This window comes from Hyla sarda, chromosome 6 (assembly GCF_029499605.1).
Source record: "Hyla sarda isolate aHylSar1 chromosome 6, aHylSar1.hap1, whole genome shotgun sequence".
Taxonomy (NCBI): domain Eukaryota; kingdom Metazoa; phylum Chordata; class Amphibia; order Anura; family Hylidae; genus Hyla; species Hyla sarda.
Window position 1 is genome coordinate 243,940,400 of NC_079194.1, and position 15,668 is coordinate 243,956,067.

The 15,668-nt window shown below is 42.8% G+C and overlaps 1 protein-coding gene across 1 annotated transcript in view; it reads left to right on the top strand.

Moving 5' to 3' along the window:
- Positions 1-283: 283 nt before the first annotated feature.
- Positions 284-15,668, top strand: part of IGF2 (insulin like growth factor 2) — a 38,745-nt gene continuing 23,360 nt past the window's right edge. Inside the window, exon 1 of the mRNA XM_056526867.1 lies at positions 284-612. Coding sequence (XP_056382842.1) covers positions 553-612 — 60 coding nt within the window. The 5' untranslated portion in view covers positions 284-552. The remainder of the gene's footprint in view (positions 613-15,668) is intronic.

Here is a 15,668-nt window from a genome sequence, read left to right on the forward strand (position 1 = left end):
TCTTCTAGTGCCTGCTGGCCACCAGAAGAGGTTGTGTGGGTGACAGACCCATGGCAGTGCCCAGGACCTGACAGATGAGTGGGTTACAGTACAGAACAGTGGAGCTGTACCCTCTCCCAGCACAGCACAACAGTATCAAGTAAACTTGTGAATGAAATGAGAACAATGACTCCCAGGCGTTGTGTTTCACATTAGACACTTTCTCTTTTTGGGTTGGGGGGAGGCGTGTGGATGCACAGGAACATGCCCACTGGAGGGGGAGAAGAGGGGGAGGTAGGGTGTATAAAAGAAAGGGCAGGCTGCCTCCTCAGTCTGTCTCCCTAGGACTGGAGCAGCTAACAAGAATATTACCATAGCCTACAGAGTGAGAAGACTTCTCAATGCATTTCACCATCCCAGTCTCCTCTCTCCATCTCATCCTGTAACTTCCACCAGCAGCCTGGAGACACTACCTACAGCATCTTATACGATTCTATACAAAGGGGGAAAAAGTTATTATTGTACCCTCCAAATTCTACAGGAGCTGCTTAGTCCATTACAATAAGTAACGACATGGAGCATCTAAGGTGCAAGAACAGAAGCTGCACAGCCCAGTCCTGGAGGGGTCTACAGGTAATTCATTTTGGGGTCTCTGATGGGGTGGAGAGGGGTTCTGAAGCTGGGATAGCCCTATAGATCCTAAGGATAAGTGATTACGGTGCAGTCTGTGCAGCAGCTGACAAGATACAGATTCCTGTTCATTCGGTACCAGGAAGTGTCATTCTGCCAGATAGAAGAAAGAGAAGTGCTGATCTAAGACAGCTGTAGACTCCTTACTTAACTCTGACGTCACCTCTACCACTGTGACGTCATAGTAGTAACCATATGGGCTAGAGTTAATTACCAGCGCGCAGATAATGGATTACAGTGCACTTACGTGTAATTATCAGGGTTATCAGTTATGCAGTTAATGATTTCTTGCGTCATGAAGCGACGTCATGTCTAATTAGCACTCATTACGATAATATCAGCCAGTGCATGTGTTATTGTTATTACGGCTGAGGGGGTTAACCCTTTGTAGGTGCAACTCATGTTATGCTGCTGAGTCAGACCTAGGTTTCCAAAGTGCTGAGATTTGCTGGGAGTTGTAGTTCCACAATGTGTATAGGGCACATTTTTTTTGCTGGTTAGCAATATTGGGGGTATGCCTGTTGATGGTGAGGGTTAAAGATGACTGGCAGCTGGATCTGAGGATGTTGTTTTCTGGCTCCCTATGCCCACTGGTTAATTAGTGGTGGAGTAAATGAGTACCTAGGTGCTGACAGTGATGGGCTGTTATGCCAGGTGCTGCCCTAGCTCTGTCTGAGAAGGAAGATGGCAATGGTTGCTGGATGGGGGGGGGGGGGGGGGGGGAAGCAACAACATTTGTCACCTAAACCTTGGGAAGGAAAAGTGCATAAAAAAAAAAAAAAACAGGTAAAATGTAAAAATATCTGAATATAATCATTACCCGGTATGGTCACTAGAGGGCGTCAGAGTAAAGGGCATTTAAACCAAGTCTAATGTATAGTTTAACTGCTGAGTTTACAAAATAAGTGTCCAACACTTTCATTGAAGTGAATGTGAGAAAGTTGCATACCTGCAAATTTTAACTCTTAAAGTGAATTCATGCACTTGGCTGAGGATTTCTTTTTTCATTGCTTATGATAACCCAGCATCGTTAATAGCAGGTGTTTCCCATCCACTGCGAATCCAGCTTTTGCAAAACTACAACTCCCAGCATGCCCGGACAGCCTTCGGCTGTCCGGGCATGCTAGGAGTTGTAGTTTTGCAACAGCTGGAGGCACTGCGCTATAGTGTGTGCATATATGTCGCCATTGTAAATTGTATTTATTATGCATATTATTATACGTTATTTATCATACAGAGATTCTGCAATGCAGTCCCCTATCTAATGCAGTGTTCCCTATTCCGTTGCTCTTCAGCTGTTGCAAAACTACAACTCCCAGCATGCCCGGAGAGCAGAAAGCTGTCTGGGCATGCTGGGAGTTGTAGTTTTCTAACAGCCGGAGAGCCACAGGTTGGGAAAACGCTGATCTAGAGAGATTGTCTCATTTAGACACTTGCGGCATACTGCTAGGACATGCTAGGACATGCCCTTAATACCCAAATTGTGTGTGAGTCCTGGCGATTGGGATGCCACTTGGTCTTCTGTGGGTAATTTTTTTTCCGAATCTGCACAGTCACACTGGCCAACCATAAAGACAGCTGAACCGAGCCGACACAAGACGAAGTGGCACAGTGCTCGCGAGCAATCCGCCACCAATGGCTGTCCTGAGACAACCCAAAGCTAGACATAGACGTCATCGATTTTCATTAGAAAGCGACAATGGCGACTGATAACCTTTAAGTCTACGGTGCCAAAATCTATCAGATACGTTCAGATGAAATCCGTTTTAGAACATATTCGGCTCAGTCATTGGTGTAACGGTGAGTCATGACTGCAGGATCAGTACAGTATTATTGCAGTCACATATTATGCTCTCGGTTCATGTGAGTAATGCCGTCGATGGCAGCTGACGTAATGCTGGATTCACACTTGCAGTTTCTGATGCAGTTTTACATATTTTTTTTTTCTTGAGCCAAAGCCAAGAGTTGATTCAAAAGCAATAGAAAATATAAAGCATGCATTAAAAGCGTATAAAACTGCTTGTGTGTTTCCAGCCTAAGGGTACGTTCACACGAACGGATCCCCAGTGCGTATTACGCTGCGGAACCGCCGTAGAAGGACCGCTGTATGCTGCCTTTACGGGTGCCTGCTTGGGGCTGCAATACGCCGCTACGAGCAGACACACTGCCATGTACGAGTTGCCGTGCGCATTATACACATCGTGCCTAGCTCATAGAGCAGGGGGAGCGGCCGCGATGTGTGCGAGTACACCGCGCATGTGCAGCGACTTGCACATCACTTCAGTGTGTCTGCTTGTATTGCCATATTGCCGTTCCGAGCAGGCACCTGTAAAGGCAGCATACAGCAGTCCTTCAGTGGCAGATCTGCGGCGTAATACGCGATGGGGATCCGCTTGTGTGAACGTACATTTAGGGTTTGTTCACATATTTGTTAGCAGATTTGCTGCTGCAGATTTTGCTGCCCATTGACTTCAATGGGCAGCAAAATCTGCTGAAGCAAATGTGCAGCAGAAAATACGCACGTGTGAACGCACCCTTAGGGTGCGTTCACACGTGCGTATTTTTGCTACGGATCTGTTGCAGATTTAGCTGCCCAATGAGAAACATAATCTGCTACAGCAAATTTGCAGCAAAAATACGCACGTGTAAACGCACCCTTATATCGTAAATATATGCATGGTGCAGCAGCAAGCAGGTAGGGGAAATCGCGTTCCCCACCTCTTCCCCTGTAAATGAACTTCGGCTTACTCTGTCTACATCCCCGAGGCTGTGTGCAATGTGAACTGCAGATGATCTGCGAGTCTGTGTGTGTATTCAGGGCCCCTTGGCTAATTCATTTCTAGGAAAACGCTTGTTTTCGCTGCCCTTTGAAGTGGTGCTTTGTATAAGGATTGTGAGCCCTTGTGACGTGTCTCACAGAGCATGCTTGTTACAGTGTGAGTGTCACAGATAAAACATGCACGCACACATTCTGTTAACTGCTGACTCAAGATTCCTAGTAGGGAGTTCTTCCCACACAGACACCGAACACATGGCACAGATCTGTCTATGGGTTATATAGCCTGCCTGCAGCCATCGGTTAACCCCTGCCCTGCCATATATTGCATTATCGTTTTCAACACACTAACAGCAAAGGAGGGGGGGGGGGCGAAACTTTAAGAAAACGTAAAAGTAGATCATTTTTCTTGGGGAATGTTTGGGAATTCAAACCAGGGAGTTATTACAACCCCACGTCTTCTGTTTTGCTTGAGTTTGTAGGTGGTCTTTATACCAGGGAAGTAGTACAGGAAAGCAAGGAATGGGTTTGACATAGGTCTGTGCCAGCTGAGACATGTAGTTCGACATACTAATACGCAGAATCTTAAGGAGCAATGTCAGCTCTCGTGACATGTCTTATTTTAGTAAATTATTGTATTCTTTATAATATATAACATCTGGAACACCTTTTCTGAGAACTCTACATCGTTCCGGTCATCTGTTATTCTTCGAAGAACTAGTTACCAGTTGGGGATATGTCTCTACACTTCCGGACAAAATCCACTTAGTACTGAGAGTATTGGTCTGTATAAGGACACACCCCTCTGCCAAGGCAGAATGGTAACGCCCAGTTGTCAATTTATACATACATTTCTAGTGGAAATAAGAGAGGAACTGCACTGCATAGAGGGATGAAAAATATGACCCAGAATTGTAGTTTCATCGGGGAGAAAGTATTTACTAAAACAGAAACATCAAGAGAGGGAGAAGATGCTCTGTAACGTAACACTAGACAGAAGAGTTTGACCAAGATCAAATAATCATACCAATACAACACTAAAGAGAATTTAGAAAAACATGGACAAAGGTAATAAATATATAAGCACTGGGGGCCACATTGCTGGGGCCTATATGATCACTAGACTTGTGGTCTCGAGTCCCTGTTCCTCCTCACTGTTGAAGTTTGAATGGAGCGTTGGTCGGACATGAGCGATATTGCCCCATTTAAAGTGATAAGGAACAGAGGACTTGAGTCCATCTTTCTAGTGATCAGTGGAGGTCCTAGCAGTGGGGCCTCCATTAGCCAGACATTTACAACCAATGATAAATGTAATAAATGTGAAAATAAATGTTAAGTATGGGAATACCCCTTTAACGATTTAAAGGAGTATTCCCATATTGGAAAAATATTTTTAATTTACCATCTCCATTGGTCAGAACAGGTCATTTTGCCACCATGCATGTAACCATGCTTGCTTCAACTGAACCAGATCATTTGGGCATTAGGGCAGAGCCTGACCTGCCCAGATACATAAAAGTTTCATAAGCCACTCAAATGCATTGTGTTAAAGGGGTACTCCGGTGGAAAACGTTTTTTTCTATTTTTTCTGTTGCCAGAAAGTTAAACAGATTTGTAAATGACTTCTATTAAAAATTCTTAATCCTTCCAGTACTTATTAGCGGCTGTATATTACAGAGAAAATTCTTTTCTTTTGGGATTTCTTTTCTGTCATCACCACGGGGCTCTCTGCTGACACCTCTGTCCATTTTAGGAACTGTCCAGAGCAGCATATGTTTGCTATGGGGATTTTCTCCTGCTCTGGACAGTTCCTGACTTGGACAGAGGTGTCAGCAGAGAGCACTGTGGTTGTGACAGAAAAGAAATCCAAAAAAAAAAAGAATGTCCTCTGTAGTAGACAGCCGCTAATAAGTACTGGAAGGATTAAGATTTTTTAATAGAAGTAATTTACAAATCTGTTTAACTTTCTGGCACCAGTTGATTTAAAAATAAAAAATAGTTTTCCACCGGAGTACCCTTTTAACCATAGGCCAATAAACATTATTACCAGGGGCCCAGATCACTTTCAGTCCATCCCTAGCTCCCTGGCACTCTTTGTGGGCCAGGTTGGGTAAATGATTGCCTATTTTGCACTCTTACATAACGAATAATCATTTCAGATGGTGTTTGCTTTCTTATGTGGCTATAGTATTTGAGTAGTTCATTGTTTCTCAAGCAGGATATGATGGAACCCTGATGTTTTTATAGTCTGGTCAGAGGCCCTGAAAAGACAGCATATGCTCAAACCTCTAAGGTTTAAGAAACCGGCTCACATGCTTGACTTGGGGACTAGTATACCATAGAATATAGGAATAGGATCAGGGGATTCTTGGGGGTGGAAACATTTTTGGGTATACCCTTGGTTATAAGTCAGGGAACTATTCCAATATATGAGGAAGTAATAAGTAATAGTTGTATGTTGGGCACTAAGTGACTTGATCACCACTGTGTTACTAGATAATAGTGATGCGGTTATCTTGTTGTATGGTGTTACTATATATGTTGCTATATGGTGCTACTTTATGTGGTAAATGGCGATACTCTGGTGAGGCCTCACTTGGAGTATTGTGCGCAGTACTGGAGGCCGTATCTCCAAAAGGATATAGATACTCTAGAGAGAGTTCAGAGAAGATACTAAACTAGTACAGTGGTCCCTCAACATACTATGGTAATCCGTTCCAAATGGACCATCGTTTGTTGAAACCATCGTATGTTGAGGGATCCGTGCAATGTAACGTATAGGACAGTGGTCTACAACCTGCAAAACTACAACTACCACAAGAGGCAAAGGTTTATGCAGTAATATCAGGAAGCATTACTTTACTGAGAGAGTAGTGGATGCATGGAATAGCCTTCCTGCAGAAGTGGTCGCTGCAAATACAGTGAAGGAGTTTAAACATGCATGGGATAAGCATAAGGCTATCCTTCATATAAGATAGGGCCAGGGACTATTGATAGGATTCAGATTATTGGGCAGACTAGATGGGCCAAATGGTTCTTATCTGCCGACACATTCTATGTTTCTATTGCTATTACTACCACAAGAGGCAAAGGTTTATGCAGTAATATCAGGAAGTATTACTTTACTGAGAGAGTAGTGGATGCATGGAATAGCCTTCCTGCAGAAGTGGTCGCGGCAAATACAGTGAAGGAGTTTAAACATGCATGGGATAAGCATAAGGCTATCCTTCATATAAGATAGGGCCAGCATAAGGCTATCCTTCATATAAGATAGGACCAGAGACTATTCATAGGATTCAGATTATTGGGCAGACTAGATGGGCCAAATGGTTCTTATCTGCCGACACATTCTATGTTTCTATTGCTATTACTATTCTATACTATTACTGTGTATATTGTCAGGGATCTTTTTTGAGAATACACTGTTGCCAGATGGTTTGCTGTTGTCCTACAGTACAGAATAGACCTGGCACATAGTGGTTGCAGTCTGTTTTACCACTTAGGCAAGCGCTCAGAAATACACAGAGTTCCCGTCCTTTACATTAGAATTTACAACATGCGCCTGGTTGCCAAACGCTCAGAGCATAAAGTTATTTCATTATGAGCCCATAGTAATCATGGCAGACTTGCCCGGGTTATTATTTTGGCACATAAGAAGTAAGATCAAGTGTGGTATGTGCATAGTTTCTTGCTTACACAGACTCCTTTAATGAAATGCAATCCCTTACCTAGTCATATTCACTTTAGCTTTGTCAGGGTAATGGGTGTGTTGGAATGTAGATTCCCAAATCTCCCGGAGATAGAATATCCACAAAGGTTTATTTGTTTTTACTTTGGTGAAAGAAAACACTTTTATGGGATGTCCTTTCATAGCATGTTTATAAGTTGTGTATTGAGAAGACTGAGGGGGGCACATATTTATATGTTCTCATCGCTTAGTCTGACAAACGGTTCTTCTGTATCCAGGTTTCTGGTGAGGTTTTTTAACCTGTTAAGGACCAAGGGCGTACCTGTACGTCCTGGGTCCTTTCCCGTTCTATAACGCATCATAGCAGGTCGTGCTCAGTCTCTAACAACGGCCGGGACCCGAGGCTAATAGCGGGCGGCACTGATCACGGTGCCAGGCACTATTAACCCTTTAGACGCGGTGTTCAAAGTTGATTGCCGTGTCTAAAGTGAAACTAAACTGCCCCCGGCTAGCTCAGGGGGCTTTTCGGGACCGCTGGGGTGAAATTGCGGCGTCCCGATCAGCTGCAGCTGTAGAATTGGTGGTGCACAAAATAATCCATCATATGGATTTTTAAGTGCAAAATTGAAGGAGTTATGATTTTTTAAAGGTAAGGAGGAAAAAATAAAAGTGTAAAAACTGAAAAAACCTGGTTCTTAAAGGTTTAACAATAGGCATTGCGATTGTATTCATTGGTGTAAGATCTAGACCAAAACCTCAGAAATTTCTTTCTGAAAGGGGTATTTCGGCCAAATACATCTTATCCCCTATCAAAAGGATAGGGGATAAGATGTGTGATTGCGGGGTGCCCGCCGCTGGGACCCCCGTGATCTCTGTGCAGCACCCGCATTCTATGCGGGGCTGCATCTCCAGTCTCGGAAACCTCTTTGTTTCCGGGACTGAAGACGTGACGTCACGACATGCCCCCTCCATGCATATAAATGGGAGGGGGCATCACACAGCCGCAGAGGTCTTCCTCTATTTCTCTTCTAGCCCACAGAGATCCCTTTCTAGTCTTCTGCTAGCCCTGGAGGTCCTTCACTAGTCCTCCTCTAGAACTTAAGGTCCTCCACTAGTACTCCTCTAGCCCTGTAGGTCCTTCCCTAGTTCACGTGTTGTAGTCCTGGAAGTCCTACATTAGTCCTCCTCAAAACTGGAAGGTCCTCCATTAGTCCTTCTTTAGCCCTGGAGGTCCTGCATTAGTCCTTATTTAGCCCTGGAGGTCCTACATTAGTCCTTCTTTAGTCCTGGAGGTCCTCAACTCTTTTAGTTCTGCTGATTGGTGTATTACACATAGAAAAATTGAGGCCTTCTAATCTTGAAAACAAAAAGGAAGTCCAGCTCATCTGCAAAAAATACTGCTCCTCTGTACACAGAGAAAATCCTTAGAACAGAGTGAAAAACTACAAATCCATTTCTGAGGTAGCAGTGAAAAAATAATCCTCAAAAAATTACATCATGTCAATGAAAAAAACGATTTACAGACATGGTATTAACGACAGATTAACACATTTACGGCCTATGGCCCTTAACCATAATCTGATTATGATTAAGGGCCGTAGGCCGGAAACCCGTTTACCTGCCATTCATACCAAGTTTTTAAGTCATCTTTTTCACTGCCATGATTTTTTAAGCATATCAATAAAGAAGGATTGTTTTACTGCTCCCTCAGAGCTAAATTTCTTGTTTTTTTTCCCTCTGGCCTCTATTCTTAGCTGTAGGGAGAAAATTCAGACAGGATAACATCCCATTTAATCTCGTTGCACTCTAAAGAGTTAAGTAAAGTGGTCAGGATGTCTCTTCATTTTCTGTGGTATCCAGAGAATTGTAATGGATATATGTCACTGGAGGGTGAAATTCATCACTTATCACAGAGAGTTCTATGTCTTCTAGAACAGCACATACCACCTTTTATATGGAGGAGGCAAGGCCTGTTCTGTTCCAGAGCAGAACACTACGGGGATTAGCGTAGTAACATTTTAGATCCCAATTATACGCTGATATTATATGTAACCCTTTACTTTCCAAGGAAGGCTGTAACAGCTTTCATGGCTTCCCTATATGTGTTATCTTTGCACAGAACAATCCTGGTCCTTGTAGTAACTTCACAATGTAGTCAGCATGCAATAATGCTGTGGTAGGCAGCCAACATCTCTCCAGCTGTTGTGGAACTGTGCGTCCCAAAAGCCCCTGCCAGCCTGGTCATGTATCAATCATCCCATGATCGAAAAATGTGTGTCAGCTCTCTGTGCCAAATAGTGCGCACACATACCACAGGCTAGACCTGGTGCACATGCTTCACACTAGTTCATGTTGCCTTCTCGATATAAAAAAATATGTGTTTAATTCCAACATTTCCTACTTCACTGCAATGAAATAGGAACATGTACAAATAACCCTGTCGCCTGCAATAACCCTGAATACACCATGGAGCTTTGCAAGCCCTAAGTTAACCTTTTGGCAGTCAAGGGGATTTAGATGTAAGCAAAGGGCTTTTAAATTAATAATTTAAGATTGGTTCTACTCGTGTGTTACTTTAGAAGGTACAGTCCGTCCTTAAGCTTTTAGGGTGAACGGATGGAGCAATGAGGAGCATGTAAAAAAAAAAAAAAAAAAAAAAAGAGCTAAAGGGGGAGACGAGCCATAAATGCTACTTTGGAAACAAAACACCCCTTCATCATATTAGTGTCCCCAAGGAGAGTATATTCAGGCAAAACAAGTGAAGGCAGCCAGAATAGCGAGCTAAGTGATGGCGCGTCGCCAGCTGAAAAAGTCTGTTGTTTGCTTGTTTCATTCTGTTTTTCTTCCTCTTTCTCTCCCAGTTGCCTTCTCTCTGCAGTGATTGTTTGGAGAAGGAGAGAGAGAGCGAGCAGAGTTGGAAAGGCTTCTGCATTGTTGAGCAACAGGGAATAGGGGGCATATGAGGGAACCTTTAACATGCAGGAGTAGCAGCAAGAGAGCAGATGTTGCTGACTCCCCCTCCATTTTTTTTTTAGCTCTACACCTTTATTTTTTCTTTTCTTTAGTTTTCCCCCTTGCCGGCCTAATTGTGAAACAAAACACAGACGGCATGATCTGATCCAAAGAAAGTTTAGGATTAGAGATCCAGGGCTGCTAGGAGGTAAAGATGTTGTAGAAAAACAGATGATGTGCATGGTTTTGTCAGCTGAACGCAACCGGGCCGTGTGCAGGTAGTAGGTTATTATCAACGGAAATGATTTATGAAAAACTTCTGGCATCGGCCACCGGAATGCATTTCAATAAACCAGATACAGGCTTAAAAGGGTACTCCGGTGGAAAACGTTTTTTTTTCTTTAAATCAACTGGTGCCAGAAAGTTGAACAGATTTGTAAATTAGAAACAGTTCAATTCTAATAGAAAAAGGAAACGGCACCAGTATAATGTGAACCTTCACTGACAGTATGCTGCTTCCCAGGTGAGCCAATTACACCTGGGCCGGGAGCGTTAATCGGAGGAAGCTATCATGTCTGGTGGTGCTCTACGTGTACATGTACACTATTAATCACTAAAGCAAACAAAGAAAGAAAAAGTACAGAGCACTCACACTGCGACTCTTGCAAGAGGGCTGGCGGCTGGATGATGGTTTCAGTCCCGGTTTTCCATAGCGGGGAGGCGGTAGGTGTAACGAAGGGAGCCTCAGACGCCGGCCACGGACTGTATCACGCCCACTGGCGCTTCGTCAGGCCGTGATAACCCCCACCAACACTGTTCCCCCACCTTGTCCCACCTGCTCGCAGTGGCCACACATGGGGGCCTGCGAGGCGGCAAGTGCACTCTAACATTGCGAGCAGCCACGATGTCTGAGTATACTGCACATGCTCAGTGCACTCAGACATTGTGACTGCTCCACGATGTCAGAGTGGACTCGGCAACTAGCCGGCCCCCTGTGTGGCCAGGGGCGGGACAAAGGCTATTGCCCCTGGTCTGTCCAGCCGTCGCTGCTTGTACTTGCAGTACATGGAAGAAATAAAGAGACTTTTCTTGAGTGGTGAGTGCCGGCTTTCTATTTTCTACTCTACACTTGATGTTAAATGGAATGTTCTTTCAAGTAACTAAGACTCTGGACAAAAGTAGGCAATACTGTAGGAGTAGACTAGACGGATCATATATTATAGATGTTTCTATCTAAAGAATTTACAAAAATACTTAGCATTTTGGGTAAAGGAGTTCAGTGTATAAATCACGGAGCATCTCCAGAGCCTCTATGAAGAGGTCACTGAAGCTCCTGTCTCTGACTTTTTTTTGTTCTCATTTTTTTGAGCTTTTTGCTGAGTTTGTAAAATCTTGTGATGCATGCAGAGGAAAAGCTCTGTCACTCTTTGCTCTAAAAATGGACAGCATTGTGAAAGTTACTAAAGGGCAAACATCACATTTCATGTCCTTCCTGTATAAAGATGACAATTTGGGGTTTCTGACCTTCCAGTTTTGTTTTCTGCAGAACCAAAGATTTTTGCAAAAGTGAAGTCAGCAACATAAATGGGAAATAGACATCAAGTTCAAAGCCAGATGCCTTTTTTTTTAGAAAATGAATTCTTACATTATGACAGTGGTGTAGACATTGGTTATTGACATGCATATATAAGAGGGGGCCCCACTACTTTCATATCTTGACACAAAGTGTCCAGGACCTTATATGACCCATTTCCCTTTCTATGTAGGTCCTTGTAAAAATCAAAAGTATGACTATGATTTATTCCCCATAATCTTTTTTTTTTTTTTTTATTAATATTGATTTGAGAATATTGAGAGGAGCTTTATTTGGATTTAAAGAGGTCTTGTCTTCTCACATACAATCTATCTCATGTTAGACCTGCCTGTCTTATGGCATTATTCATAGGACCACAAATTGCATGATTTTCTTTTTTTTTTGGGGGGGGGGGGGGGGGGGGGGGGGGGAAGCAGCAACTAGATCATTATTTCCCAACCATGGTTCCTCCAATACAATACAGCCTTTGGACATACCAAAATTTTGACTAAGGCACCAAATAGAGCTATCAGCTCACTATATGGCCCAACCCTAAACGCACTGCAGTAAGGTCAAACATATCGTATATAGTATTACATACCTCTGCTACGTGTCTAATCTGGTGGCTACCATTTTAGGGGAACATGGAAAGTTTGGTCAACTGTGGATATACCATTTTTGGGTATATAAACATCATAGAGGAACATTTTCTGCAACTTAAGGGGAAAGGAGCCCTCTAAGAGCCATTGCAGAGAGTTGCTAACAATTATTATGAGGTATGCTGGGAACCAAGCATATCTTCATTTCTCAGTGCATCCTCTTGGTGAACACTCCTTTTCTGACGTGTTGTATAGCATTATATGATTATCCAACAGAAGGGCGCAGCACTCCAATTCAAAAGAAAGTGTACATTTATTCCTTCATATCCAGTCAAGCAACGTTTCTGCTCTCTATGGAGCCATTTTCAAGCTTTTTGCATTATATGATTAGATATATGGAGAAGAGAAACACATTTACTTAGGGCTCTATAATTAAGGGAGATTTCATGACGTCAGTGACTTCTCTCTTGCCACCATAACCTGCATGACTTGTGTGTGTGTTTATTCCTCCTCTTCTCCACTAATTGTCATTAAGCTGTAAATGACCCAGAACTGTAATCTTAATAACTGCATTAGTGGATCGGCTGTGATTTCATCTTCCTCCTCAGCTGGGTGCGGTGAAGCAGTGAAGCAAGCTTCACACCCGTTCACTGCCTGTCCGCTCTCAGATGTTGCTGGACTTTTCACTCGTTTAGAGGAGAATAGGTCTGAGAATATGTTTCACTTTTGTCCTGCATAAAGTCAATTCGGAGAGTTAAGATTAAGTTAGAAAAAGGAGTACAGAAGCTTCAAGTACAACCCGCGGCCTACATGCTCTTCTGGCAAATGATGGGTCTACAAACAAAATCACATGGCTTAATAATTGCACAGTGATGTGATCACACTAGATGGAGCTATGTCACTATACAAATGATCACCTTATCTCTTGTAGCATCTACATAGCAAGATATTGTTATGTATGGAAATACTTGACATTTTGTATGTTAGTGTAGTAGGCCAAACAATTCAAGGGAGCATTCCCCAAGTGTCAAGCATTGACTTTTTTTGTCCTACTATTTCTTATGACACCCTTCTCCAATGTTTTGTACTTTGAAGATACCTGTACAGCAGTAGACAAAACTTTACGGAAAAACTGAACTAGATCACTCTCTTTAGAAGGAATCTCAGTCACAGTTTCCTTTGATAAAGTCTGAAGAAATAGAGCAGCATGCAGCCACGCTTCATCTGGTAAAATATGAGGGAACAGAACAATAGAAACAACAACGTAGATGTGAATAGGGCCTACAGTTACTTGTATATTTGCTAAATCCTATATATCCTCTAAATATAGTTATTGTTTTGAAAGTGAGATCAAATGTTAACGCTCCATAATCCACAGAGGGGTTAAGGAAGTCGATTACATTAAGCAGCTTACAAAAATGTTTCTTTATGCAAACGCTCACGTTTCACGTGTCATTTTACTTGTGTGTAGATAAACAAGCCAAAGCTGACATCAATGTGATTCAGAAACTCAGGGACTTTTACATGCTTATGAAGCAAGAGCAAAGTAATGACAGTCGTTGCCACCTGGTCCTGCACATGTAGCAGGTGACTATGGGATGACGGCTGAAGGAGATGACAGAATGCAAAAAAAAATAAAAAATACATTACATCTTCATTAACTTCTTCCATGTTGATGTCATATGCAATTTAACACCGCAACCACTAGCACACCTAAATATTACTATACGAGGCAGCAAAGATTATAACAAGCAGACGTGTAAGACAAGGTCAGATTGGTCCAACACTGCAGTGTATATGACACAAACTTCAGCAAGGTCTATAGATTTATTATAATGTAGGTAATGACTGTTCACTAGAAGACTATGAATGACCTTTGTTGGCCTTCCCGAGTAGACTATCACAGCTAAGGAGGGTCATGGTGTTTGACCAAACCAAATGGATTGATCGCATGGTCACACAATGAACTTTTATCGTGACAGTCTGGACCCAAGAGTAGGAATGTAGCATACTATCCAGATGACTTATAAAATAGAAGCATTTTAAGGCCTGCTTAGCTAAGTGTCCATATATCCATTGCATCCATTACAAAATGCTGCACTTTTTATACCAGTATTTGACCAGTATCCTGGGCAAGTCCTCTACCGCAACTGAAATGCCAGGAAGGATCCTATTAAAGACAGTGGGATAGGTTCTGGCATCACTTCCCTTCTGGAATTTCACTACCACATAAGAGGAAAAAGTAACACATTGAGTGACATATGTGAATACAGCCTTAAAGGGGTACTCCGCCCCTAGACATCTTGTTCCCTATCCTTTGGACCCCTACGATCTCCCTGCTGCACCCAGCGTTTGTTAAGAGCATCATGAGCAGCGCCGGAGGCTCATGACGTCACGACCACACTCCCTCAATGCAAGTCTATGGGAGGGGGTGTGACGCCCCGCATGGCCAGTCATCCGCCATGGAGCGAAATTCGCTCCGTGCACCGGATGTCTGGGGTGCCACAGGCGGGTGGGACCCCCACAATCAAACATCTTATCCCCTATCCTTTGGATAGGGTATCAGATGTCTAGGGGCAGAGTACCTCTTTAAGGTCCCCATACACTTTAGTATATAGTTGGAAGATCCCGGGAACAACACAGTCGAAGTGTATAGAAGCCTGCCAGCTATCTCTCAACAGATGATGTCAGGGGTGAGAAGGGTTGGGCATGTTGGATTTAACTGCTGAACCGTTTTGTTCTCTTAGAGATAAGCAATTGCCTGGCAGCTCTCCTACTACTCCTCTCTGCACTGAGAACATCTGAATATTTCACTTTGTCAAACATTTATATGTTTTGAAAGATCAAGAGAAATAGCTTTCAGCTGTATGAATGTTCAGCCAACAGCTATTGAAGGTGCAGACCACCTTTCACTTTTAATGAAGTAAAACAGTTTCTTCCAAAAGTTATGGTCTGTGGATAGTTCTGCTATGGCTCTTTTTGTTATTAAAGGGTCAACAAAATCCATAAAGTGAGTCTTGTGGTTCCAGGGTGATAATCCTGTATGCAGCTCCTCTTATTGTGGCAAATCCTGCTGACTACACCAATCATGGTTTTTAGGATAAGAGTACAACAAAACACCGACCATGTTATTACATTGTTAGAGTCCCCAAAATGGCCACAAACTATATGAAACAGAAGCAGGAAGTTCAGGCTAAATTTATAGGGCCTAAATATGTTTGTAAACACCCAGAAACACTGATTATGTTTTGTACAACTATGAAATAATTGTACCAGGTATTTTTGATGAAATGTCTTGTACCAGCAGTGTATCCCACCAAATTATCAATCACTCATTAACCAGTAAAGTTGATAACATTTAATAAAACATTAATTAGCTTCACCAAATAAGACATACCTACAATAATACGA